General features: G+C 40.4%; 5 protein-coding genes and 1 long non-coding RNA gene across 18 annotated transcripts in view; 3 read left to right on the top strand and 3 right to left on the bottom strand.

Moving 5' to 3' along the window:
• Positions 1 to 1,431: 1,431 nt before the first annotated feature.
• On the top strand, positions 1,432 to 5,306 carry LOC143358894 (BBSome complex member BBS7). The gene is made up of 13 exons (XM_076796411.1): positions 1,432 to 1,736; positions 1,806 to 1,995; positions 2,151 to 2,319; positions 2,379 to 2,455; positions 2,554 to 2,806; positions 2,884 to 3,146; positions 3,204 to 3,393; positions 3,473 to 3,553; positions 3,696 to 3,839; positions 3,901 to 4,022; positions 4,080 to 4,189; positions 4,313 to 4,592; positions 4,945 to 5,306. The coding sequence occupies exons 1-13, from the start codon at positions 1,595 to 1,597 to the stop codon at positions 5,075 to 5,077; spliced, it is 2,154 nt and encodes a 717-aa protein (XP_076652526.1). The 5' UTR covers positions 1,432 to 1,594; the 3' UTR covers positions 5,078 to 5,306.
• LOC143358895 (uncharacterized) lies at positions 5,141 to 9,161 on the bottom strand. Of its 4 annotated transcripts, none has more exons than XM_076796416.1 (8): positions 8,567 to 9,161; positions 7,911 to 8,238; positions 7,333 to 7,851; positions 7,105 to 7,261; positions 6,811 to 6,942; positions 6,596 to 6,738; positions 5,710 to 6,356; positions 5,141 to 5,629 (listed from the first exon to the last, which is right to left on the bottom strand). In XM_076796416.1, the coding sequence occupies exons 2-8, from the start codon at positions 8,154 to 8,156 to the stop codon at positions 5,611 to 5,613; spliced, it is 1,863 nt and encodes a 620-aa protein (XP_076652531.1). In that variant the 5' UTR covers positions 8,157 to 8,238; positions 8,567 to 9,161; the 3' UTR covers positions 5,141 to 5,610. The 4 variants fall into 4 exon arrangements, with proteins under 4 accessions (XP_076652531.1, XP_076652527.1, XP_076652529.1 ...); XM_076796412.1 differs by having other exon boundaries at positions 6,811 to 7,029; positions 8,567 to 9,159; XM_076796414.1 differs by lacking the exon at positions 8,567 to 9,161 and adding an exon at positions 8,450 to 8,565 and having other exon boundaries at positions 6,811 to 7,029.
• Positions 9,162 to 9,667: 506 nt separating this feature from the next.
• LOC143358897 (transmembrane protein 184C) lies at positions 9,668 to 14,875 on the top strand. 2 transcript variants are annotated; one of them, XM_076796419.1, is made up of 7 exons: positions 9,668 to 9,966; positions 10,050 to 10,359; positions 11,736 to 11,772; positions 11,845 to 12,122; positions 12,282 to 12,488; positions 12,559 to 12,774; positions 12,847 to 14,875. In XM_076796419.1, the coding sequence occupies exons 2-7, from the start codon at positions 10,112 to 10,114 to the stop codon at positions 13,124 to 13,126; spliced, it is 1,266 nt and encodes a 421-aa protein (XP_076652534.1). In that variant the 5' UTR covers positions 9,668 to 9,966; positions 10,050 to 10,111; the 3' UTR covers positions 13,127 to 14,875. The 2 variants fall into 2 exon arrangements, with proteins under 2 accessions (XP_076652534.1, XP_076652533.1); XM_076796418.1 differs by having other exon boundaries at positions 9,669 to 9,966; positions 10,047 to 10,359.
• On the bottom strand, positions 14,397 to 25,141 carry Opa1 (Opa1 mitochondrial dynamin like GTPase). 5 transcript variants are annotated; one of them, XM_076796404.1, is made up of 18 exons: positions 25,007 to 25,141; positions 21,228 to 21,471; positions 21,030 to 21,165; positions 20,813 to 20,944; positions 20,002 to 20,046; positions 19,175 to 19,261; positions 18,933 to 19,090; positions 18,701 to 18,864; positions 18,361 to 18,625; positions 18,098 to 18,289; positions 17,606 to 17,790; positions 17,372 to 17,533; positions 17,056 to 17,243; positions 16,776 to 16,990; positions 16,362 to 16,619; positions 16,095 to 16,295; positions 15,641 to 15,845; positions 14,397 to 15,580 (listed from the first exon to the last, which is right to left on the bottom strand). In XM_076796404.1, the coding sequence occupies exons 2-18, from the start codon at positions 21,402 to 21,404 to the stop codon at positions 15,516 to 15,518; spliced, it is 2,835 nt and encodes a 944-aa protein (XP_076652519.1). In that variant the 5' UTR covers positions 21,405 to 21,471; positions 25,007 to 25,141; the 3' UTR covers positions 14,397 to 15,515. The 5 variants fall into 5 exon arrangements, with proteins under 5 accessions (XP_076652519.1, XP_076652516.1, XP_076652518.1 ...); XM_076796401.1 differs by lacking the exon at positions 25,007 to 25,141 and adding an exon at positions 21,963 to 22,312; XM_076796403.1 differs by lacking the exons at positions 19,175 to 19,261; positions 25,007 to 25,141 and adding an exon at positions 21,963 to 22,312.
• On the top strand, positions 22,495 to 24,389 carry LOC143358904 (uncharacterized). The gene is made up of 2 exons (XR_013083024.1): positions 22,495 to 22,763; positions 22,829 to 24,389. It is a non-coding gene; the product is annotated as an uncharacterized LOC143358904 (long non-coding RNA).
• The window catches only part of LOC143358883 (uncharacterized), a 70,132-nt gene continuing 66,439 nt past the window's right edge, over positions 24,268 to 27,960 (bottom strand). For all 5 annotated transcript variants that reach the window (XM_076796391.1, XM_076796394.1, XM_076796393.1 and 2 more), the window contains one exon: positions 24,268 to 27,902. In XM_076796391.1, coding sequence (XP_076652506.1) covers positions 25,025 to 27,902 — 2,878 coding nt within the window. In that variant the 3' untranslated portion in view covers positions 24,268 to 25,024. The remainder of the gene's footprint in view (positions 27,903 to 27,960) is intronic.

Here is a 27,960-nt window from a genome sequence, read left to right as displayed (position 1 = left end):
CCCTTAATAGACGTTTGTCTCGCGATTCTCACCGTCTCGTTGCATACCGCTAATTAGCCGAATCGTTTGGATAAATGAGATTCCAATGTACTTTCTTCTTTTCGACGTCGCTTCAATTACGGTGGATCCTGATTAGGTATTTGGGCATTCAGGAGACGATGTTACTTCACCCTACTAACTCTCCTGAGACTTGAAGAGGACAATGACTTTGACTGTATGATTGTGTCCATAGTATGGCATAGTAAGGGGTAGAAGAAACATTTGATTAAACTCCGTTCAGATAATCAATTAATTTTCAGAACTGTAAAGTGTTTTACAGTGAAATACTATTTTATGAAGCGAGCATTTGAATTTGGCGACATCAACTTATTAAATAGTAACTTCATTGACAGAATATAATTCACTTTAAAGAATTTTTGTGAATTAGGGTTGATTTCTCCTTGTCCTTCCAAAAGTATTGTACTAAGGGATCGAAGGGTTAACTGCGAGTCGCATTTGGAAATATTGTGGTAGCATCCTCCTGCAGGATCAAGTGGTTTAATCGTAGACGTATTCCTTTAATTTCCTGCCAGTACTAGATACAAGTAATACGAGCAACCCCTTAGCCCATATTTTTTATTCCTCGGTTAGTTGTGTCCAATGGACACGGATACGTAGAAGGAGCAAAATAAAAAGTTGTTAAAATCAAAGTGTACTTCTTTCTGAAACACAAGATGTCAGTTAAGGACTAATGTTTTGTAGTAGTAATATTTAATTTAATCAGCGCTAATAGAAGACCAATACTAACCCCTTGCAGTTCAGTTTCTTGCAATGACTTCGCTCTGAGAAAACCATAGAAAATAAAGAAGCATACGTCTCTGTCGTGTGTCGGAGATTGTAATAATATAGCCAAGGAGATGATGAAGACGGGAGAATTCATTGTATTATTTTTATAATAAAAGTATGTGTAATGTAACACCACCTTTTTTTCTGTAACTCTATTTTACTATTAAACCGGATAAAAATTGTGAACTGTTCCTACAAGATGCAGGGTACGGTACGGTACCCAAGGTACGGTTGCCTGCATAAAAGAAATGGTTTGCAAAATTAGAACACATCTTTGCAAGCGTTACATACTGAATACTAAATTCTTCTGCCAACCCTAGCCTCGACCAATAATTGTAATGTATTGTATAGAAACCAAGACAATACTCAAAAGATTATATTAACAATTCGTTTGAATAAAAGATTTGTTAAATATACATGTATATAATTTTTTGTTTGCACTATTTTTTTTTTTTTTTAGAAATGAAAGTGACCTTCCATTTTTTAATATCTTTTTATATTCTTTACTAATGTTTTCATACTGTAGTTCTCCTAATTAAGACTATAGAATTAGAGATCTCAAAGTTAGGGACTAGAAAAATGGTTTGTTGTGCTAGCTGTTGCTATAGCAAAATCGATCGTCGCGCGTGTGCCGAAAATGTTGCACTCTATCATTGAAACAGAGCAAACAGTGCACTGTTAAACTAATTGTTAGTTAAGACAATGATTCATACGCACCGTTGCTTGAAACTTGAAAAATCAAGCTAAACACCCAGGTTTGATTCTCAACATGACTCTACCACTATCAAGAATTGACTACGCAGCTGTGGGTGTCACATCGAGAAGCACCACAAAGATCTTCCCTCCGTCAGATCATAGACAGACTCAAAAGTTTGCTGTCGGTGACCATGATGGAGTGTTACATATATATAGTAAGTTTCTTGCTGTATCCAACTGATCGAGTCTTCTTATTTCTTTCATCGATGAACCCTTCGCTGTAGGTATCAAGAAAGGAGAGCTACAGGTGTCGTTTAAATCTCTGCCAGGACCAAAGATCAACAGACTGGTCTTGGGAGGCACAGGACGTGACAAGGTTTACATCGCCCACGAGAATACTGTGAAAGGATACACGAGGAAAGGAAAACTGTTCTTAGATTTCGACACGAACCTCATAGATCCTATTTCAGCAATGTTAGTTCTTGATACTAGTTGGAGCATTTGAAACAGATAAATATAATAAATATAATTCTTTTAATCTTTAAACTATTTCGAATTGCACCGGCTCGTTTTTGTCATAAGTGCATAAAATCCACAGTTTACGGATCACTGTATCATTCCATTTATAGGTACGTGCTTGGACCAAATCTGGCAGCATGTGCCAGAGATCTTTACCACAGGTACCACGATTGTAAGGACGCTGACTCTTACCTGGCAGGCGAAATCTTGTACGATGTGCTTCTTCTACCAGCCGAAGGTGCAACAGTGTATGCGCTTCTTGCTTGCGGAGATTGTGCAGTGAGTGATGAAATTTACAAATCATCTAAACCAATCTCGATGAATCTCACTTCTTCCAGATCCGTGTTGTCCATGGCACGAAGACTCCAGCAGTCCTCAGACTACCAAGCATACCCACAGTACTTGCTTTGTACAGGTACCTTCTGCTCCGTACAACTTTCATTAACCCTCATCGGTCCCTTGTGTTGCTGCGAATGAATTTATTTCTTAACAATGCTTCTTACGGTTTCACAGAGAAGGTGAGATTGAATCCAAGGACAGAGTCCTACTCGGAACCATGGATGGCAGAGTGGGACTACTCATTCTTCAGAATAATAGAACGTTGAGGATCACTTGGTTGTTAAACATGACTGGTTCCGAAGTCACTGCTTTGGACACATACGAATTGCAAGATGGTTTGGACATACTGATCGGCCGGCAGGATGGTACTGTTGATGTGTACACTTTTCCCGACGAGGAGTCGTTGCCATCCCTTCGGTATCGTTACGTAGGTCCTCTCACAAATGTTTCATAGAAGTTCCCTTGTGAGATGTTAAAGCAGATGTTGCTGATAATGTCTTCCAGAATGCCACCGAGAGCATCAGTTCGGTGGGTGGTGGAATCATCGGAGCAGCAGGATGTCCAGAGGTCCTGGTCACTACCTACTCAGGCCGAATATTTGGCCTAACTACCAGGTCACCTGGACTCTTAGAAGTTGATCAGAACGAAGGCATAGCGAAACTGAAAGCAGAGATCCAACAATTACAAGAGAAACTTAACGAGGAGAAAGAGGCAGCCAATTTTACCGTCGATCCTTTGGCACCCTTAATTTTATCAGTAAATCATAGGTAACATATTCATTGTTTGTGATTGGTCTTCCAGAAATTTAAGTGAATTGCTTCCAGAATGGTTTTGAACAAGGAAGACGCATCGTACTCGCTTTCCATAGAACTCGATACTCCTATCGACAATGTTTTGGTGCAATCAGATACACCTGTGGAACTGTTGGATGTTGAGAGTAACAGTGCAGTCGTGAGCCTTTCTACCTGTAATCCGAGGGAAGGTAATTTTGTTCTTGCCACCTACCGCTGCCAAGTAAGTAGAAGCTGTAAAAGTAGGCTCGTTGATGTGTCAAGTTTTTAGAATAATCTTATAGTAATTGCTATGTGAATAGGTGAACATTAATCATCTTGAAATGAGAATAAGGACTATCGAGGGTCAGTCAGGCACATTGCAAATCTACGTAACTTCACAGGTACAGAATATATGTAATAGACTGCAGATTTTATGCATTTATGACAGAAATGCATGGATCAGATAGGAAACTAATAAAAAATTATACACAAGGTATTCCATTTAAGTTAATCGTTCCAATTCATAAGTATTCTGTATTGTAGGTGCAGCCAAAATGCTGTCGCAGAATATTAATACCCATATGTGCCCTTTCGCTTCATGTAAGACAATTCGAAGATGAGGATCTAAACTCTTCTGCTGGACCGTTTAATGAATTAAAATTAATAGGAAGCTTCACAGTTGCTGAGGTACTTTCAGAAATACATCTTCCACGTTGATTTTGATTAATTACATTCTGATATGGTTTAGATGCATGCCTGGCTTTCTCTGGCATTACCCAATGTACCTCAAAGGCCTCAATTACAAGATGGCGAAGCTGTTTTAACATACATCTCATCTTTTATGGGCACAACCTTGAAATGCACATACAAGTAAGAAGTTCATAACACCTTGGCCTTCCTCAGTTAATATGTATTCATAATTTTAAGGAAAGGGTATGCTGTTTGCCTTGGGGAGAACATATCGAGCATCATAATCCTGAGGGACATACTCACCAGGGAAGCAACGAAGAGGAAAATTAAGTTGGATGTGTTTTGTGGTATGGTATTCGCACGCTATTAAGGGAGTATTCTGGATTTTCATTCTCAAAAACTCGATTTTTCTCTTTTTACATTTTCTTTAACCTTTTGCAGTCCAAAGTGTTTTCACTCTCTTTTTATAGGTATAGCAGAAGGAAGCATATCCAGGGTACTGGAGCTGATCCTCCCAAGATTGAACGCTGCCCACGAGCTAACCAGAAAGGTGAAAATTTTGAATGCGCTTGAGGAATGGGAACTGAAGGAGAATCCAAAAGAAAATCTGAGCTCAGAGTACCAGGAGCTGCTGCAAAATGAAGCAGAGATTAAATCGCAAATGGCAAAGGACAATGAAATCTTGGAGAGACTGCACGGAGCGATTACCGACTTTTACGTAGACTGGGAGAGAGCTAAACGATCTCGCAGGTAATGGTGTAATCAATATGATATGTATTGACAATATGTTACAATCAACAAACTCTTCGACTTTAATTTTGCTTGCCGTTTATTCATTTTTCTATTCAGTTCTTTATCTTTTCTAGACCTCGTGTAAAATGTCGTTAATTCATTTTCCCTAACTAGACGATATTGTACAAATTATAACAAAAAGATTAGGAACATAATTTCAAACGCAATATGAATAATATACATCATTAAAAATCTTCGATCTCTAATATCGTTCGTGTATTCAAAATTAAAATCCAATTCTTAAATTTCAATCTCAGAAATCGAAAGCATTTAGTTCGATTGCATTGCTGTACGTTCTACAACGTTCCAGAATTAGTAGCAACGATGCTGCCGAGAAACTGAATGCAGCGCTCGCGACAAGAGAACTGGCTCAGCTTTTACAAGTTTTCATTGACACGAGTAGCTCGGTGCCCGCACCATCATCAACATCATCAATTACCTAAGACTGACCTACAAACATCGTTTGTAGTGAATGCAATAAAAGTGGACCACGGTGTTTCTATAAATGTCTTTACGTAAAAAATATATTTTTCAACGACGATTCGCGATATAAACGGCTAACTTACCTAGGACTTAAAAATGTACATGTACAATATTATCCTGTATTAGCGTTAATTATAGTACAATATAGATGCATATTTATATATATTCATATTTATGCAATTCAATTGATATACGTTCCGGTAGGATTTCCCTCTAGTTCCGTACTTTCCAAGAGTTCCCTGGTAAAAACAGTCTTAAAGCGCTTTCTTAAGGAGTATACCGCAGAGAAACCGGAAAGCACACTATACACATTACGTAGGCAGTGTGTATCGATGCGCAACACTTCGATTAGTCATTTACAATAAAAGTTCATCACGTCCCGAAGCTTCGTGGTTTACAAAATAGATATTTCACAGATTAGTTTCACAGTATCCCAAACACATGACGGTGCGCTATAGTACAAAAACAACTTTCGGCTTATTCCCAACAACTGTTACATGAAGAAGTACTGCCTGCAATAGTAATAATAAGACAAGTCAATTTTCATACATTTCTTGTTAAAGTTGATGTTATACAGCACAATTAAACTTACATGTTATCAGCAGTGCGTACAACCGCTTCTAGTGGATCCCTCTCTGCATTATTATCAGAAGTAGTGGTCACTGTGTACTCCAAAGCTGGTCCTCCAGTATGCGGTAGAATACTTTCAGGATTATCATCTGGGGGGATGATTTCCACGACTCCGTTAGCCTCCACCTCCAGCTTCAAATCCCTAACAAGATCCTGAATGGTTTTCGCTTGTGCTTTCTTGTCGTTCTCGTCCTCTATGTTCTTCACCGTGATCACCCTGCTCAGAGACCTTCCTTCGGGCCTTGTCCTAGAATGCGTGTGCATGTGTCTCTTCATGTCGCTCCGTACTCTGAAAGGCTTTCCGCAGACTGTACACGAGTGAGGTTTCTCTCCAGTATGAATGCGACGGTGGTTCTGCAAGTAGCTGCTCGCTCTGAACGTTTTGTTACAGTACTCGCAACGATAATTCTTCTCGCCCGTGTGGATCCTTCTGTGGACAATCAACGAGTACTTCCGGGCAAAGTCTTTCCCACAGTACTCGCACTGGTACTGTTTCTGCTCCGAGTGGATGCTCGTCGAATGGTACTTCAAGTCACCCCACTGGCGAAAATGCCGGCCGCATTCCTCGCATTTGTACGGCTTGTCGCCGCTGTGAAGCCGTTTGTGCACCTTCATTGAAAACAACCTGGTTAATAACAGCATCTACAGGGTGGAGCATTTGTAACAATGTTGATGGTGCGCAGTGGGCGAGAAACCGTTTTTCCTTGCCAAAATTGAATTGTTAAAGTTTCACTTTAAACTTCAAAATCCAAAATATTAGCCGCTTTAGATAACAATACTTGAGATAACGCTGAAATAATTTTGGCCAGAAAAAAACGGGTTTCAAAAGCGAGCTTCAGCTCCGGTACCTTTAACGCGCTCGCTGCGAAAAAGCTTTTTCCACAGACTTCGCACTGATGCGGCCGTTCCCCACTGTGAGATCGCATATGATACACTAAACTATTTTTATGGTGGAATGACCGATCGCATTGAGGGCATGTTAATTCGTCATCTACGGAAAACAAACAATATCATTGAAACGCGTTGCTCGAGAAAGGAACGTCTCGCTCGCGAGTATACGCACTTGATTTCCGAGCTTTTAAAATTTTCTTCTTCTTCGATGTCTGTGGAATGTCAGTCTTTTCTTTTTCATGTAAGTTCTGCTCATTAACAGTCGACGGTTTTACATGGTCCCTATGTACCTGCTCAGTGACATCTGTAATAGTCCACAATGGTGATTCATTATTTACGGTAGATAGAGGAGATTCTGTATCATCATCTATGTGAGCACCAGTTTCTTCCACTGCAAATATTGGAAGTGTGTCAAAACTGAAGTGTATTGGATTGTTAACAGTTTGGCTGACTACCGTGCGCTTACCAACGCCTCGGATGCCTTCCATGAGATCCTCTGGTTCGCTAAATTCCTCGATCACAGTGTTTTCAAGATTTTGAACCGACTCCGGTACAGATATAGTGATATTCGTATTTGTTGCTTGTGCTATTCTGGTTTCCTGCTTCACAGGCTCGTAGTGTACCTTGTATAAGCGAGATCTCGTTACAATTGCTCTCAATTACAATTTAAAAACTACGCGTGAACACAACATACCTTAAGATGCTCGAAAAACTTTAATTGACTGCTAAATCTAGAGCTACACAGCTCGCATTTAAATACGTGCGTTTGCATTTCCCCAGTCGCCTCTGTGTTCGCGACGTTCGAGTTCGTTTTGCTGCTGTCTTTTCTGGCAGAGCTTCTCTTGGTCTGCTGCTTCAATTTACGGGGGATTCTCTTTTTGTGAGGCAAAGACCTCTTTGGCCCAGAAGTCGGCGCAGCGTCCTCACTGCTTTCTGCGGACACATCCACGTCGTACTCGCTCTTCACGTTTATGAACTCTTGCTTGACATTATGCGAGATTCGTTTGAAGGGCTGCAAAGTCGGGTACACCGGCGGACCATTGGGCTGTGTCACAGTTTGAATGGAATAAGTATTAACAGGCGTTAGGGTTTCTAAATGAGAAACATCTGGCAATGTCGGATCGTCGTGTTGAGACTGACTGTGAAGCTGCTGCTGTTTTTGTTGTTGCTGCAACTGAACCGCAACCAGGGCTGCCGCCAATCTACGATCTTCCTGTGGAAATAATCAACATTCATTTGATATTCCACAGATTTAGGAAAGTTAACAAATACCTCTGTTAATTCGTGCTGTAACAGATCATCCGCTTCATAATATTGCGTCGCTGTAGCATAGTCCGTGCCAACGCCAGCATTGATCATATCAACAACCATTCCCTCGGAAATTAGCTCTCCGTTCAAAGTCAAAAGTGGCACGCTCTTGCCCAGGGACTCCCCATCGGCCCTTTGTATGGTAATATATTGCGCACCTTCCATTCCCTCGAGCAGCACAGTTTGTCCCTCCTCCGTTGTGACTTCCATAGCGAATTGGTTCGGCTGCCGACGGGAGAAATTGTCTTCTACGATTATTTCCGTTCCATTTGTGTAAGCTAGCTCTTTGTGCCTGGAAATCACAATGTTTCTGTATCTAGAATTTCAAAAAGAAAAATTTTAATTATACTATTTACATTTATGGAATCAATTGACATGGTTAAAAAGAGTTGTACACTTGAATCAACAAGTAAGGAAACTTAATAGAAATAATTATTGATTCTTAGTTTGAAAAACTAGTTTCACGGCTGGAGAAGGGATTCAAATTTCCCGCGTTCGCGTACTTTGGAGATGACAGCGGAATCAAGGTCACTGCACCCGGAGCTCTCAGAAAATTCCTCTCATCGCTTGATTCGTCTCCTGCTGGAAGAAACGGTGTTCTCTGGTCTCCCTGTACCAACCTTCGTGAGCCCAGACGGATTTCTTGTTTTCGTTTCGCGAAACTCGAGCGACATAAACAAAGCAAAATATTGAAACACTGTAGGACAAAATGTGACAACAGTGCTTGGGTCTTGACGCCATTAGAACGGATGTTCCCTTCCCTCGCCGCCTTCACGAATAACCCATCAACGACAACGTGAGGCTTCGAAAAACACTAGAATCCCGATTCTTATCGCGATCCAAAGCCCAAAACATTTCCCCTTCCGATCGTCGTTGCAAAATATTTCGAATATTTCACCGCGTGCACGGATGTACAGCCTAAGTTTTCGGTTCAAATGATTTTCTTCGGATTTCGTCGAGCTTGCAGGGAGCTTTCGAGTTTTTCCTGTCGGAAGCCACTTCCGGGAGCAGAGTTCAATGCAGTTAGGCACGTAATTACCGCAAAGTGTCAAAATTTGCACTTCTACGATTTCGATGTTGTATGAATCGCATTGCTGGGACAGCACTGCGACGATAACCTGTTAATTAGACCCATGTAATAGGCGGTCTTCATGTAATAGATATATTACATAAGTCATTTCACTTTCAAATCTGATCGATTCGAATTGTAATAGAACGTCAGTCTCTACTTAAAATACAGTAAAATTGAGTGGAAATTGGTGTCAATGATCGAATTAACGCTGTATGCTTCAATTCTATTCACAATATACCCTTACGGTACATAGATTATTCAATCAATAATTTTAACTAATATTCGCACTTTTACGGCAAGCTATATCAAGTAATAGAAAGATGGTGAAAACAGAAGACGCAATGAATTTGTTACTGCTTTTTTTAGCCACGGTGATGAATGAAACTCAAACAAATCATTTTTAAATAATTCCTTTAATCCCTTAACAGCGAATACGAGAATACGTATATTCTTTTACGCGAACGAGCTCGCGTACTCTAATAAGAAGTTCATTGATAGCAATTCCCACTACTTGTTCGCTCAACTTTGCCCTCTGACCGTGAGCGATTTTACTTTGGTGTTTCTCGTAAGAAAACGTCGCCGTAAAATATGCTAAAATATCAGCGAAGCTCGCGGATACCCGCGGCTGGTTAATGAAATCGAATCGAGATTGATAATCCCGCGGATCATGTAATTAAGGACGCGGAAAGGGGGGGAAGTATATCTGGCTTCCCCCCTTCCGTACTGTCATCGTCAGCTGACTCGTCGCGGGTTCATCGTCGATTCATCGTGCGCGACAAGGTTGTTATGACTTTTTCAATACTTCCGTACGTGCTGTACAATGTTTACGCTGTCGTTGCCGTGTGAGGAATCGTGAGACAGACCTGTTGACGGTGAACAGTTCCACGTTCAATGGAAACGTCATTCGAACTCGTCCATTTATCCGCCGAGACGAGGAACGTTAGCTAGGTCCGCATAACCTAAAAATTGGAACGGACGCGCACGATGCTGTCAAGAAACCTGTCAGGCTACATTGACCGTTCTTTCAGAAGTTGGAGTGGTCCGTCCGGAAAATTATGTGATAGTTCCCTTCCCATTTGAATCCTTCAAAGTGATGGCTTCTATTTGTCGCCGCTGGAGACTATGGATTCTACCAGTTCTAACATGCCTCTACGCACTCCTCATTGTTGTCCTGGTGCCTATTTTGTTGGCGAACTCTATTAAGAATGGCTTCAAGAAGCAGGATCAGGGAGCATTGGTGGGGGGTGCGTTTGTGTTGCTCGCATTGCCCATCGCTTTCTACGAGATTGTGCAACACATGATATATTATACGCAACCGAGACTGCAGAAATATATAATCAGGTGAGCCGACCGATACCGTCTAGTTTAGTTCAAATGCGACACTTGTCGATCTGGATCGTAATCGTTCGAGTGCTGCAGGCAAAAATTACTCTGTTCGAAAATAAAAAATGATACAGAATTAACGTTACGTTCAGCTAAAGAATTTGAAATGACGCAAGACTATGTTACTAATTTTGACTGTATTAAAATAGTATATTGCTATAACTAGTCGATGAACACATGCTGCATGTGATGTATTATTCGAGTCTAAACGATGAGCTGCGATATTCATTGTTTGCTCGAATCAAAAATTTTTCTTACACTGGGATACTCCACTCGAGTTGATTTCTGCCTAGATGCATTTCCATTTTGTGTCTACTGTACCATTTATTTACTATGTGATTAATTTTTCCTTTGTAACATTATTACGTATAATTGTAGATAGCGAATCTTAATAAAACATGTATATTTTAGGCACTAAAGGTGAAGGAACTGTTTCGATTGACCTTTGATACAGAAAATATCAGGAGTTAGAGATAAAACTGAAATCTTCCTTCTGGACACAGAATTTTATCTGCAGAAGTTCAACATGATTTTTTTATTTCCATTTAATCATAGCATTAAATTAAAGATAATATCAACGCACTGTGCATTAATGAAAAAATCAGATTCCAGCATTATATTTAGTACTTGACAAGCAAAATCACTGTACTCTAGATTATTATAATAGGGGAAACAGTATGGAGACAATGTCGTCATTGAGAGAAAGCAACAAATCAAAGTTCACTTTCTTGGGGGACTGATATAGAACCTAATGCATGATTTAGTATCACAATTGCTACCGTTCTTCCACAACAAACGATCTAACTGTGCAGTGTAAACTATAGTAGTATTATTTAAATGTCTCTGTAAAGTTGAAGATTCATTTAATGTTTATTAACTCTCACAGTTTTTCATTCTCTGGGAACTGTTAAATATTAATATTGTAAAGTCGGCGGGCTACTTTTAAATACTTCCGATTTATTGCTACGCTATCGGCTAGATTCTAGACTGTTTCTTATACACACAGATATCGATCTAACTTTCATATACCGGGTGCTCCGAAAACACGGTTATCGATTCAGCACTCGAACGACGTAATAAGAATTCTTATCGATTATAATTGCAATAGATAGTTCTATCATAATCTATAGACTATTTTACGATAATTATTGGGTAACAATAATTACATATAAAATAATTTTCACAATATTGCACAACAATAATTACATAAGCAATAATTTACACAATATCGTAACAACAATTACATACGACATAATTTATGCAATATTTTCATCATTAATAATTACGATTGTGTTATCCGACTGTAATTAATTATATTTTCCTACTTGTTTCAGGATATTATGGATGGTACCAATATATGCAGTAAACGCTGTAAGTACCCACCACTATGTTCCACGCAATATTATTTGTAAATGCTAATAAATCTTCTTCGATTGTTTACAGTGGCTTGGTCTGGTTTACCCGGAGGGTAGCATATACGTGGACAGTTTGAGGGAGTGTTACGAGGCATATGTAATATACAATTTTATGATGTATTTATTGGCCTACTTGGACGCGGACCGTCAGCTAGAACACAGACTGGAAATCTCTCCTCAAGTGCATCATATGTTCCCGTTGTGTTGTTTACCTGACTGGGAAATGGGTAGGGAGTTTGTACATATGTGCAAGCACGGGATACTGCAGTACACTGCAGTTAGGCCTATATCGACTTTGATATCATTGTAATTATTTTGTTGTTCTGTATATACACGAGTCGTGACAAACAGAACATTTAAACTTGAAATTGATCATTGAGACTCTCTTTCGTGTGTTCTCTTTTCTGCGACTCAGCCTGCATACGCAAACCACACGGTGTACAGATACCATTCACTATTTTCCAGTATCTGCGAGCTCAATGGAGTATACGGTGAAGGAGAATTCAGAACAGACATCGCGTTTCCTTATATGGTAGCTGTAAATAACCTATCACAGTTCGTAGCCATGTATTGTCTAGTGCTTTTCTACCGTGCGAACGCGGAAGCTTTGAAGCCTATGAAGCCGGTCGGCAAGTTCTTGTGTATTAAAGCAGTCGTGTTCTTCTCCTTCTTGTAAGTCTCGCAACGTACCCACGGATCGTCGCACAAGATCGATCTGTAACCATGATATTCTCTGTTACAGTCAAGGTGTAATGATTTCGTTATTGGTGTACTTCGACGTTATATCAAGTGTATTCGACACGAACAACATGGACGATATCAGGAATATATCGTCGAAGCTGCAGGATTTTCTAATTTGCATCGAGATGTTCCTGGCTGCGGTGGCTCATCACTATAGCTTTTCTTACAAACCTTTTGTAAATCTAGCACAAGGGCAGGCGTGGTGGGACGCGTTCAGGTGAGAACAAGCTCTGCAGATAGAACAAGTTTAAGCTTGTCGAACAGTTTGACGGATCTCTGTTATTTTCAGGGCCATGTGGGACGTCTCCGATGTCCATAATGACATAAAGGAGCACCTGGGCGTGGTGGGATCATCGTTAAGTCGCAGGATACGTGGCCGGAGCGCTTATCAGCAAGCTTGGGGCAGCGCCACGGAACGAACCTTGCTTTTACCAGAGGCCCCGGTGACCACAGCGAAGAGTGCACCGGCGTGTTCCTTTTCCGGTTACAATACGGGTGAGACCGGACAAAACGACGGCGTCGACGTCGTTCCGGACGTGCAGGATAATAGCAACTCGGTGAAGACGTAACTGAACGGTGATATTTTCTTCTTCTATTGGACTCAAGAGCATTGGGAAAACGCCAAGACGCTACCTTGTTTTAGAACAATTTGTCCGAGATCACTCTCTCTATCGCTAGTGCATTGTACGGCTGAAACAAAGAAGTCTAGTTTTGCAACGAGCATCCCCCACTTGACTACCCCTGTACAAATTGTCATTGTCCTAATTATGCCAGCCACACGCTCATCACGGGAGACCATGCGTCACACATTATACGAACTAAGGATTTGATATACACACACGATAACGGTCAAGCGGCTGAGACAGTAAGGTGTCGTCTTACCTCGTCCAATCTTACGAATACGCTTCTTTTCCTCTTGATTTGCGGGCAAGCATCATCGCCGCCTTCATTGTTACCAATGATGTACTACCAAATAATTGTATATAATAATGTTTATATTTAGAACAATATATCGGTACAGTCCTATTTATAAACGTGTTGCGCTAATTATCGCTGGTTATCGACCTCCGGCAATACTCGGCTGGACAGAGTATGGCACTGTTATTGTAAACAAATTGCGAGGAAACGATGGGATTACGTAATTGATTTTTCGATTTCGATCAGATATTGAGAAAAGAGAGAGAGAGAGAGAGAGAGAGAGAGAGATTAATGAACCGCTTGAACTCTGACCTCCGAGTATACCGTAAACAATGAGGAAAAAGAATATTAAACATTCCTGCCAAATGTACATCGTTGTTTAATTTTATATCAGCTGCGTTGAATGGAAAAAGTGTATGGAGGAAATAAATACTCGGACACACTCACTCGCATACACACAAACACACACACACACACACACACACATACATGCATCAACGACAAATGAAAATTGGCATTTTCAAACGAGTCGATTAGAACAAAGAAATTTTCCTGTGTCGTTTTTGTATTCGCATAATATCAATACACACACACACACATCCACATCATGTTGACCTATATCTCGTGCATAAGTGGTGTTAATTATTATAGAGAGAAATTTGACGAGAAACGGATATTATTTTGTGGACGTTGTTTAGAACGATCGATAATTTTTACCAAATTTTTCTTAACTTTAATCGAATAAAGATTTACAAATGCTCGAGAAAAAAGGGTATTGCGAGTTTCTGTGAGGCATTCGCGTGGAAGTGTACGAATTTGAGATACTTTATCAGACGCATCCTGGACCAAAGATAGGATATATTTTCTCTCGGAAGTAGCATCCTCAGAGTTCCAAGGCAGATTTAGAGAATACGATCGTAGTTTTTCTGGCTGACCTAGCGGTTTTACATCGTCAATTAAATATCCTCCGAGAATAAAAGGGAAATATTTTTAATATGTTTCTACCAGGTTATTTGTAACGTTGCAATGTATGTGGAATAATTAGTTATTGCTTTGTGTCTTTACAATGATGATGATGATGATAATAATAGTAATAATAGTAGGAATAAAGATCGTCAGGATACGTTGTAAACTTTACATACAACCAGAGGAAAATTTTAATATAGATTCTGTATTTTAATAATCTCTCTACCTATCTTATACAATAGCATATCTCAATTTCATAAGTACTTAAGACTCGGCGAAACTTATGTCACCGACAAAATTTCTGAAGAATGAAGGTGATGCATACAATAAAACGAAAAACGCATTCGAAACGATGTTTGTATAAAAAAAAATCACATGTACTGAATCATTTTTATTGTATTTTCAAGAGAATATTACTGTTCTTTCTCACACGACACCATTTTATTTTTTCTTAGAAAGAAAAACAACCGATCAATCACGAAAGAATCTTTGCTCTATCCTAATCTGAGAAGCGTTTGAAAAATTCACTCACTGTTTACGTGTTCCATCTCCCTTTATTTCAATCGGTTTCCTATTCGTACAACAATGTTTCGCTCCACTCGTTCCATGTTATTGAGACAATATATACAAGATGCAATGACCGCTATTCTTTTCACACATCAATTGTCAAATTTCTGTGAGAATTACTATTTACACTGGACATGTTATTAAACATGTGCGCGCTGTTTAATATGTATATGAAAGCGTTATTTTAGAAGTATTCTCCATTACTTTGGTATGATCAGCGACCATGACACATTCGGGGAACGTGTTTCCACGAGAGAACCATTGCCGAACGAGAGCAAATAATCAATGTCTAGCTACCACGCGTGTTCGATAATCATATAAGAAAATTCATCATTAAAAACTGGAACGACTAGCGGTTACTCTATCCCAGTGTGCTACGTCGTTCAGCAACGAGAAGAATAAATTAAGTGTCTAACCATTCGCGCGTCTCAGCCACCAGGGCTGTTATCATTTATCACATACCATATTAATCTGGTTTCGAATATCTACATTCTCAAACCGTCCTCTTCATTTCTCTTTATTCAACGCCTGGATGAACTCCTCCAGCTTTTCTTGAATTTGCCTAACGCGTTCTGAAAAGAAAATCCAAATGTAGTTCTGGCCAATTTGTCGGCGCATTTTGACAAACTCACTGAGTTCCTCGGCCAAAGTTACTCTTCTACCGGTCAGCAATTTTTCCTTGATCTCGCTGTCCTGACTATAGTCTTCCAGCACCTCTTTGATTTCTTTGTGAAGCCTGCGAGCCTCGCGGTTCATGATCTGCTGTCGCAGCGCGTTGGCAGTTACCTTCAACATCTGTTGAATCCTCCAGAATAGCACCACGTCGTTGCACTCCATCTAGAGGACGTTGTTCAATGAGAAACTCATTTTCGGGATCTCGGTTCCGAAAGATAACTGTTTAAAACTGCTATGTAAAGGTTCTGATTTGAGCACTGTAATCGGAACAGATATTATATTGGAAATTTCGGGTTTTCGTAACAGTTATTCGAAATAAAGGTTCCTCGCGACCGTCTCAAGAACCGAAACCGATATCATAACAGTTTTCAAGGCCTGCCAATTTTTTCAATTGATTCTCGTCTAACATACTTCCTCCTCGTGTCCGGTATGGTACATATAGAATCCTTTTCTGCAGTCGTACGCTTTGTTCAGACTCTGCTGGAGGAAGTATCTCCTGTAAATGGGATGCCACGTCTCCCGGATAAATTCATGATCCACCTCTATGCCGTTCGCTTGCAAGTTCCTTCTGATCACTGTGAGCTCATCCTGCGTGAGGGTGGGAGCGTGTCTCTGTTAACAAAAGGATGGTATTTAATATTTCAATTTTGAAACATCCAGGAGGTTCTCTCTCTTCACCTTGCGCGCGCGCAGTATATGATCCAATTCATCCTTCACGGATGATCGTATCTGTTGATCCACAGTCGGACTCTTCCAATAAAGCCATCGTTCGCTGCGACCAGGGCCCACCATGTCTCGCAAAATCTGCTCGGTTACTTGCAGCTTATCACGAATGGACGTCTCCAGGAAACGCACTGCCTGGTCCCAGTCCCTTTTGTCGTTTATGCTTCTGTCCTCCAAGGTGTTCAGCTGGATGACCCGCAGCATCTCCGACGCCTAGATACAGCAGTGCTTGTATGTACATTCGCTATGACCGATACACAGTTAGATCTCGGTTATCTGAAGTCTCTATTTGATGTAACTGTTCTGAACACTTGATAATCGAGGTTCTACTATGTGCAACTTATGATCGAAATCGCCGGATGAATTTACTTTTTCTTCCCAGGAATGTCGCCTCATCGCCTCGCTGACCACCGCGGTCTTCAGCTGATCGAACAAGTCGTCGTGGTCAGGACTCTGCTTCGCTTTGTTCATGAAGTGCTCGAACTCGTGTTGTAAACATTCCCAACCACTCTCGACGCTTTTAGCCGGCAATTGTTGCTCCGCCCAGTGTCGGAGTTTGATGTCAACGGTCGTGTTGAACGTACCTGAATTATAAATGATTTGTCCAGGTACATTACTGCGCGTTTAATTATCATCGTGACGAGTGTACCTGGGTTTCCACTTTCGGCAGCTGGCATGTAGATATTCTCGAACACGTGCATACTAACTTTGTTCCACATTTTAGCCAGCAACAATTCGTCCCAATGTCTCGGCGTGACCTGGGACAAGTTCACAACCTCGTCTAGTATGTCGCCTCGCGCTCTCTCGAACAGTTCGTCTCTATCTAGCTCTCTCAATCTACAGGAAAATTCCTTTAATTTAATAAACATATTTGACACCAGATTTACGACCCGCAAACCAGCATATTTCAAGTTCTGAAAGATCTTTATGAACTGTGATCCTGAGTCTTTAATCTTTTTAGCTACCTTGGGAAATTATTTTTCCATTCCGTTTCAAGATTAAACCTGGTAGCTTTAAATGCATCAGCCTGCTGCTCGACAGTCTCGCCAACCATCTTCCAAAAGCACTCTGCGACCGCAAGACTCAGGTTCCTCGTGGTTACCTGTCCAGACATTGCCAAACCATCCCTGTTCGAATAATCAGAAATGATCAAACACATGAAAGCTTTCTAGTATTTCAATATAATTGTATGAACGTACTTGAACAACTTAGAATTCCCAAAGAACTTTTCTTCGTAGTCCCTGATCGTTTCTATGCTGTCGTCCTGTCTGCCACGGCCAGTGACCACAGCGAAGTAACCTAACGCTTTCATGGGGAACAACTTACCAGACAATATCTTACGTAGACGATCTGGATTGGCCATATTCTTTTCTGCTAGATCTACCTATCAATTTCAATATATTATTAAGTTAATCTTATTACAGTAAACCCCGACTGGTGACGAGATACATTTTCTCAGATACAAACTGAAAAACAAATTATTTTCTTGTACAATTAAGGGGGTATTCTGGATTGGAATCATGGCGACAGTTGACTGTTGACTTCGAATACCAATAAATGTGTGTGCAAAATCCCAATGCAAAGAGTTCGATTGTTTTTCTGAAAAAATTCCTAAACACTCGAAAATAAGACTACCCCTTCAAAATACAAGAAATTCAAGTATATTTAAGCAATTGTCAGTGTCGCTCTACCTTCGTCAAAACGAAAATAGTCCGCTTCCCCGTAGGATCCATCTGAGACACAAGATCAGTGACGTTGCTCCTCTCAGCGTCCACAGAACCGTCTTGTATGCAAAGGATGATCGCATTAGGATTGCTCATGTACTGCTCAGACATCTGTCGAATGGCATCTCGAGTGTCTTCTGCCATGTCAATTGTAACTGTCTGTTGCAAAAGTTTTGTAAGTTACGAATTGTCTTTCAAGAGAAATTGGATCTAATCAAGTTATTGCTTACACTAATTATTCCAGGCAGATCAATTAGAACCATGCGTTGGAGGCCCGGTCCTTTCACTGTCATCGAGATCACATCCTGACTGACTGTCTTTCCATTTTTAACGCTGTTCTTCATGCGTAGCTCTACTTCGCGTCTCAGATCAGCCAATTCGGATTCTTTCGTTAGGTCAAACTCTCTGGAACTGTCTTTGAACTGTGCTATGTGATAGGGTCCTTCGCTTAGTGTCACTTTGACTGGGGCTCTTGTCATCATTTCGCCACCACCTCTGAAAAAAAATTACGAGGAAAGAAATTATTAAAATCAATTTGGTTTGTGAATGGTTTGGAATGTGCTGCTGTACCTAGGAAATATTCTAGCCTGAGCAATCATTTCTAAGACAGAGGTTTTACCAGAACTCTGATCACCGACAACCACCACTTTCGGTAAATGATCAGCAATGGTGTAAGCATTATCGTAATCGCAGAGTTCGTCTAGAACGTCGCTGTACATGTCGATCAACGATTTCTAGAAATATTCATAACGTTATAACACGAATATCAATAGCAATAACGTAAAGCTTTTAAACGGGTTACTTTTATTTTTTTGCTGCTCAGTTTTTGATTGCCACGTAAAAGCAACTGCTTTCTAAGCTCTTTGTTCTCTCTCTCCAGTCTTTCAAGTTCACGTTGGTACTTCAATTGCATTTGCATGATCTCGTCTTGCATAGAGTTCAATCTTTGCTGCGAGTTTCCTTAAAAGAGAAATCGAAGTATTTGTAATTACGAATTGTTGATCATTTCAATAATGAATTTATAATACACTAACATGTACATACGAGCTTTCTTACGTTCCTCTTCAATATTGTCGTCAATTAATGGGTGAGCGTATGCTACTGTACGGTTCAAAAATTGATCCTTCGCCTCTGTTCAATAAGATATTTGGAATTTCAGTGAATCGGGGCAACTTGCAAGAAAGCTGGTAATTCCTAACAATAACACTTTACTAACGAATTAATGTATTTACTATTATATTTATTGAAAAACGAGCTAGGTTAACGGTAACTCAATCGCATAAAAAATTGTTGGTAAATATCTAGACGACTACATTAATTTTCCTCACAACTAAATAGCCACATATAAGCATCAGTGAAGTGTTTTTGTCAATGATACACAATGCAATCAAATAATAAAAATAGTAAAAATATGTGCTATACTGATGAAATTAATGATTAGACTGCGGATTTTATGCATGTATAACGAAAATGGGTACATACAATTTAAAACAACGGACATATTAAAAAGATTTGAGGACATCACAGTGTATTAGTTTCAGCTTAATAAGATAATTAAAAGAAGGAAATTTCTATTTGGCTGTCCTGTGTTTTGCAATCAATGCGAACATTTTTTTATTTTGCATAAAGATCCGCAATCTATTAATGATGAATTGGTCTGATTTGAATGTGAAAAAAAGAAAACGAGAAACAGGTCTGTCCCATTCAGTATTTAAGTTTATTTTTACGTTCGATTGAAAATAAAAAAAAAAAACTGTTATTCGAATCTACATGAACGTATACAATACATATTAGAATTATCCTAAAACTATAAAAAAAAATGCTGAATGGACAGACAGTAGTACAAGGATAATTCCAAAGATTTTACACACCTGAGTAAAGTTGATTTGCTATTGCTGTGATAGCGTCAAATATACCTGAACAGAACAGACCATAATAAAATAACTCTAAATGTACAATGGAATAATGTGCAACATGACACTGAACAATATTACAACATACTGGTTACTAACTACCGAATCATAAATGATAAAAAAATACTGATTCATGAAATAATTTAAATGAGACATATGTATTGTTAAATTTATTCTATGTACCATTCATACGCATGTATTGTTAGCTTGGAGTATGTTATGTCGAATCGACATTTTAAACGTGTAATTATTAGACTGCAGATCTCTTTGCAAAATAAAAATTGTTTACATCAATTACAAAGAACAGATAACAAATAGAAGCTTCACTCTTCTTTATATAATTTTAATAAGCTGAGCCTAATACATTCATGTTCTTAAATTCTTTTAATTTGTCTACTGTGTCAAATTACACCTACTCGTTTTTGTCATAAATGCACAAAATCCACAGTCTAGTAATTACAATAAGAATGTAGCTTTCCTTACCTATACATTCTATTTAACTTACTTTGATACGGGCCATTGCAGGATAGAATATGTTACTTTTCAGTGGCAAAATATGTAACAAATTAGTGGCAAAATATGTGACAAATTAGTGTAAAAATGGTAACAAGAGCATACAGTACAGCTATAGCTATCATCAGGTCATAATTGGGTATGCAAACGTCAGGCAAATTAAAGGGTGGTAGCAAGGTAACAGTGATAACACAGACAGCAGGATCGTCAACATGCAATAAATATAAATAAAAAAAAAGACCCGAGAACAACTCACTCTTAGAAGGTACTGCCACACTCATATTATTTTCAGTATCATTGGCTGCTTGGATAGCATCATCTAATCTCTGATTAAACCAGTTTCTGTACTCATTATATTTAGCTTCTCCAAACTGCTTTATACGTGGATCTGTTTGTGTCATGTTTCGTAGCTTCAATTCTTATTGCCTCACGTTTTCATGTATGTAAACTCTACTTTGTGTTTGTGCACTCACCGATCTCTATTTTTTCCGCTATGGTATCCTTAACGGTCATTAGCGTTCCACGAAAATTTTGCCACTCTTTACTATCAGGAAGCAAATCGTCTAGCCAACTCATATCGGGTAGAACTTCTTTCCACTGCTCGTATTTCTTAAAGCGACAAAAACATGATAACGACATTGAAGTCGACATAATTTTTTTAGTATATTCACCTTCTGTAACGTCATTCCTCCGCCAACTGCACCGCCCAATAATAGATACCGAATTTTCAAAGCACCCCTCAAGAGTCTTCCAACAAACATTGCGTATGTACGATTAGGATTCCCAAAGTATCTTACATGGGGCGATGATAATAGTGGTCGATAGACTCTGCTCGTTCCACCTGACATTAACTTTCGTGTACTGATTATGGACAGCGGGTATCTGGACGACTTCGAGATCAGCAAAATGCTGTCCCTGAAAAAGAAAGAACGTCTAGTACTTTACATGCAACAATGCGATTATTCCATAATGATTACATCTAATCCAACAGCTTATTCATAGGTTTTCCTGACTAATATTAAATGGTTAATCATTTTTGCATCATACTAAAACGCTAAATGGCTCATGTAATTAGGATTTTCTCGGAAAATAAGACTTGAGATAAATATTCTTCGTGTTTCAATACAACCATAAAAATATTCTGTATGTAGCATAAAATGTTTACGTTACATTTTTATGTGAAGAAGTAACTAGCAAAATGGTTAAGGCTGATAAAGAAATAAGATGTTAATGGAAAATTACGACACTTTCACGAATTTAGGCAAGTACAGAGACATAACCTAAAAATTGCGAAACTTAAATACAGTCAGTGGAAGTATGTCACGAGTTTTGAAGTATGTAGATTATACACGATTAAAATGTTCGTTTATTCATGTTTCTTTAATTAACGGTTTGAATAATCTTACCCTATCTTGCCACACAGAATTTGTTTCATTTTGTGGGACACCACTCAGCGGCGAGGTATGAAAAATGGGTTACTAAAATATGCTTTTTTCAGTGTTGTACATATAAAGTATCAAACCAGGCTTGTAAAACTTTTCTAAAATCCACTGGCGCGCTTCGTTTATTTAATTAATAATTCGTCATTTCGTATCCCAACCTATTCGAACGATGTACACAGGCATTACAAAAAGGGAGACACTGTTTTCCGAAAGCACATGCGTGAACATTTTTAACATTTCTAAGGCCTGCCAATCGTCTAAATTTAATTCTAGATTTCGAGTCTGGTCTCAACAATCACGGGAAACATTGATTTCTCGCATAAATTCGGAGTCAATTTAAAGAAAAAAAGGTACATTTCTGGTAATTTTTTATACAGATCCCTTGCATTTGTAAGCCTGTAAAATTGTTACGTAACTTTTTGCGGTTTAAATTTTCCCGCGCTCTTGAAAATCTTAAATTTGAAATGCGTAATTGACCTACGTGGTAACCCCGCGAATTACAAATTTGAATCTATTACGTAAAATATGTAAATGAATACAGTTTTTGCTAAAGTTTGCTACTTTTTGTCAAGGAAAAACGACGAGAATGCATTACTGAAGGAGACTTGAAGGTTTTAACTTGTAAATGAGGTTTTGTAGAAAATGAAAGTTTATTTGTCGAGTAAATGTAATTGTGAGAATGGTGGAAACTGAATAGAAAGTAAAAACTGAAAATATCGTTCCAGATGTAAATATAAGTTTTCTTTATAAAAGGAATTTTAATAGGTAACTTTGGTCATTTCTTTTTGTGTGTATGTGTACGTATCAAGTTTCCCTATTTCTATCCACAGCGTCAACTATAATTACTTGCAAGAAGAGAACTCAGATCAATGAAGGTTTATTGAAATTCACTTGAAATTTGCTACACCAAAGCTATTCCGCGTGTACCACAACTTCGAGATACCCTGTACATACACGTTACAATGCAAAATAACGTATGACATCTGCGTCTGATCATGCTTCGCAAGCAAAGGTTCCTCATTCATTCCATAACACGTACCATTAGGATGTGATTCTTTAATAATTTTATTTTTCCTTTGCAATCCTTATATTACAAAACATACTTTTCCAGACACATTGAAAATATGCTCTATTTACATTGGATTGTTGTCTAGTTTTTTGTGCTAAATATTTCTTTTCATCTTGTCGACGCCGTCGTTCTGGTTGTTCATCTTTACAGGAATATAATAATTAATAACTATTCGCATAGGCTCTCGTATATAATAATATGATTATGGCAGTACATTTACATTAAAGTCTATGATCATTTTTTTGTAATTGTTTCTGTTATACATTCAATTTATTCTCTCATATTTATATTTATATTTACATATGTACATGAATATATGTGTACATATATAAATATGTGTATAAATATGTATATATGTTTATATTTATATATAATCTTCATCTCATTTATTTATATATTTATATATATATATATGCGTGTGTGTGTGTGTGTACATATATATATATAATTATTTATATTTACACCATATGAAAATCTACGATACTTAGAATTATGTGCATCAACTAGGCGTACGAAAGGAAAGTTTTTCTATCGCTCTTCCCCCTGCTTTGTTTTATTATAAGCTTGTATATTCCTTAAATACGTGGCGATCATCACAAAATCATTGATGACGCGACATGAGATCTAGGAATTCGAACGCATCAAACGGAAACAAGAGGTTTTGCATTGAAAATGGTTTGCGAACGCGCCGAGCAAAATCCTCGAAACTCCTGGATTCCCCTATTACAAATACGTCTACGAAAAGGACTCGTTATCCGTGTTTCTTCTTCCTCGAATTTCGCGATATGTACGATCACAAGAAAAAAAGAAAAGCCAGCGAAAGCGCTATACTCGATTGGACCCCAGTTTACAATCGTCCTTTCAAACAATTTAAATTTGCCGCCCTCCTCGTCCCTCTACCCCATTTCCGTCGTCGTGTACCATCCTAATACATCTCCACTTCCTTTCCTTTTCTTTTTTTTTTAATAATATTTTTGATCAGTCACCTAAAGATCATCCGCTAGGGATAAACTAAACATTACAAATGTCCTAGGTATTGTCTAAAGGTGCTCTTTTTTTCATACAATGTTTTTTTTGTCGGTTTCCCGTTTAATTAATTCCGCTATTTCTCACATTCAGTCTAAACGGTAGGTAATATTTATAATATTTATAAGAGCTTGGAATCATAATTATCCCTTAAACGTAAATACGAGCTTGCCCTTTTTAACGTGAAACGCCAAGCCGCTATGTACAATACAAGATTTACTCTAACACCCGCTCTTCCGGTCTTCTTTCTCGTTTAAACCGAAAAAACAAAAACAAAAAAAAAAACAAAACGAAAATTAACATTTCGCTACGATTTCTTCAACGAAAGCAGTTGAATTTCTTCTTGGCAGTACGTTGCGTTTCGTTCATCGTGGAACAAATAAACGTCGATCGGAACAATTTAAGAGTAAGATCATTCTCCGTGCGAATCGATTAAGAACATTCGGAAAAGAAACTAAATTCGACCATTTTTGCATAGAGAACACAAAGAAAGCTACCCAGATTCATCTTCTTCTACGACACGGTCCATCCTCTAATTAGCTAATCCCAAGTTTTCACAAAAATTGTGTTTTTGTAGTCCTCGTTGCTGCACCGGCAACGCATGATTCATCTACCACGATGAACCGAATTCCTTCGGTTACCACAAACCTAAGACTAGTATCAAAAAGACCTAGTTACGCTACTTCTTGTTACAAAAGTCTCTTCTATTCTTCCCATCTATGTAGCAATCCTGGCGTGCGGTTCTTTGATTTTTGGGGGCGGGGGAGGGAAGATAACCTCAAAACACGCAACACCTATCTTCAAGCATAACGTTTCTCCCGTCTATCTGTCCTCTGCAGAAAACCACCGTGTCCTCCCGGTTAAAGAGAAAATACCTAAAAACTCTCCGGTATTTTTAAAGATTTTAACGAACCTAATCGTGAAACACGTATCAAGAGGTGCTGTTTCTATGCTTCTTGCTTTTAGCCTTGCCAGGCTCGAATTCGTCCTCGCTTCTCCTCCGTTTCTCCTTCAACTGTTTCTCCATGGCTAGCATGGTGATCATTCTCTTATGGGAATCCCCTACGATCCAACCGTGCTGCTCCTGTCGATCATCCTCCTCCTCTTCCACAGTAGGAACCACCTCCAGTATCTCTTCCTCGTCGCTGGAGCTGGACCAGTAATACAACTGATTCACAGCGGCGCGTTTCCTTCTTCCAATCGCCACACCAACGCCCTCTTCGACTTTGTTCCATGACTTCGTGGTCTTCAACTCTTCGTCATCAGAGTCCCTCCGACCACTAGAAGACCTGCGCTCTTTGTCCTTCGACCCCTTCGTATCCGTTCTGCTTCTGGACTTGTCAGAGGTCGAGTTTCTACCTTTCTTCCCTGTCGCAACAACCTTCGCGTCCCCCTTCGAGCTCCTCTTAGGCTTAGCCGGCGATTTCGAGTGCTTCTTCTGCTTGTTAGGAGACTCCTGCTTGTCCTCGCTCTCCTGGTTGCTCTCCGCATGGGTGGACCTGTTGCAATTGTTCTCGACGTCGCTCAGTTGTTCGTTGATCTTCTTAACGCTCCCCGCCTCGTCCTCTTTGTTTTTCTTCTGCTTCTCTTTCGCCTGGTGCTTCTTCTTCCGTACTTGCTCCTGAGCAATCTTGTGCTCCATTAACTCCAGCTCCATGGGCTCGCTCTTCTCGTCAGAGTCTGATCGTATGTCCGTCGTACCCTGTTCCTTCTTCTTCCCAAGCTCCCGCAGGATCTCGTCCTCTATAGCCTTTTGTTCTTTGGCTATCATTTGTTCGTGCTTCTTCTCGATGTACCTCTCTTTACGTTTCTCCTTGGACTCCCGTTTCTGCTTGCGTTGCTTCTCGTGATCCAACTTGTCGCCCGACCTCTTGCTGTCCTTGAGACTCAACTCCTCGTCCGAGCTGCTTATCTCTGCCAGCAGACCTTGCTTGCCGATCGCACACTTTCTCTGCCTCCTGGTCGGCTGAAAGTCCAGCAGGATTCTCTCCTGTTCCTCCTGTATCTTCTTCAACTGTTGCTCTTTCCTCTTCTTCGACTCCTGAACCTTTCTGCTGAGGAACACGTGGAGCGGAAGGTTCTCGGACTCCTTCTGCGGCTTCTCGTTGGTTGACAGCTTCTCCGGTAAGGCCAACACATCATCCTCCTCCTCTTGTTCTTCTTCGGGGCTGGGACTCTTCTCTGCTGTCTCCTGAACTGGTTCATAGTGCTCTTCCACAGGCTCTGCTGATGCCACAGCATCAATTTGTTCTTCAGGCTGGGCCTCTTTGTTCAGATTATCATAGGTTGCTTCCAAGTTACCGTCCGTCTGATCCAGAAGGTCCAACGCCTCTTCCAGTGGGATCAGCTCGTCCTCCTTTGGATAGTCTGCCTGATCGTCCGCTTTCTCTGGCGATAAACTCTTCTCGTTAGGTTCATTAGCGTCCTGAGCCTCCGCAATCGTTGACTCTTCAGCGTCCGACTCGGTCACCGAACTGTCCTCTCTGTACAAGTCATCCAACTCGAAGTTCCTCTCGTACTGAGCCTCGGTCTCCTCGTCGCTGTTCCTCTGCTCGTCCGAGTCCTTCCTCTCGTCGATGACCAAAGGTTGATCAGACATTTCAGACTCTGATTTTTTATTGTCGCAGTCGTTCTTGTTACGGTCGTCGTCCCTCGAGCTCTGGTCCCTCCACTCGTCCTCCTCGTTCTCCAACCGGTAGTCATCCTCGATCGTCTCCTGGTCCTGTCCGATGTTCCCAAGGTCTATCACCTTCGTCGCGCTCTTCTTCGCCTTTCTCTGCTTCTTCGTCTCGTAGTCCGCGTCCTCGTCGTCGAACTCGCTCTCGGACGTGTACAACTCCGCGAATATGTTCTGCTTGCCTTTCGAGCAGGTCCTCTGGCTCTTCGAGATCCCAACGCCGACGTCTTCCTCGGCTTTCACCGCGGTCCTGTACTCGTCGGAGCTGTCGTTCTCGTACCAGGCGTTCCTGGCCTTCTTCCTCGGGTTCTTGCTGCGCTTCTTCAGCCTCGAGTGCTTCAGGTTCGGCTCCGCGACCCGTTTCGGCTTCTGCTGGTTCCTCTCGACGAACTCGTCCATGGGCCCGGTGACCTGGCGCTGGTGTTCCTCGCTCTGGAAAGCCTTCAGCGCGCCCTTCGTCTTCGGGACGAACTTCTCCAGCTCTTTGAACTTCCTGTCTATCATCGACTCGAGCCTGGTGCTCAACGCGTCCCCTGTCTTCCCGTTTTCTAAACTCTCCCCGATCGCCTTGGACATCAGGCCTGCCACGTCCACCTCTTTAGTCCTCAAACAACTCACTTCGTAGCCCGGTCGGTTCCTATAGGACATCACGCCGCCCAGGTTCGTCTCCATCTGGCTCTCCTCCTCGTCGAACTCATACACGTCCTTGATCCTGTCCGATGCGAACTCCTCTTTCCTCTCGAACCCATCACGACGCTTCTTCCTCTCCGCCAGACCCCCATGCTCGTTGCGACGGATCAAGGGGAAGTCCTGATGCTTCTTAGCCTTCTTGGTCTTCCTCTGTCTGTGCACGTTCAGCTCTCGAAGAGCAGCCTCCGTCTTCGACTTCTCCTGCTGCTTTCTCTCGTTCATCTCCTTCTTTCTCTCGAACAGCTCCTTGATAGGGTTCCTAACCTTTTTCTGCTGATCTTTGGCAACGGTCACTGGAATCGTTTCAGGGGTGGACTCCTTGCTCTGCGAATCAGTCTTCATCGAGGGCTGAACATCTTCTTGGGAGGCTTGGTCGCCAGCGGTTGACGTCGGGGCTCTGGCACAAGCTAGCTCTGCTAGAACTTTCATTGGTGTCGATCCACTGTGAACAGAATTGTTGCTGAAAACTTGCTAGAGGGATTGGCCGGATAAGTCAAAAT

Source organism: Halictus rubicundus, chromosome 11, assembly GCF_050948215.1.
Source record: "Halictus rubicundus isolate RS-2024b chromosome 11, iyHalRubi1_principal, whole genome shotgun sequence".
NCBI lineage: Eukaryota > Metazoa > Arthropoda > Insecta > Hymenoptera > Halictidae > Halictus > Halictus rubicundus.
This window is presented reverse-complemented; position numbering and strand designations above follow the sequence as displayed.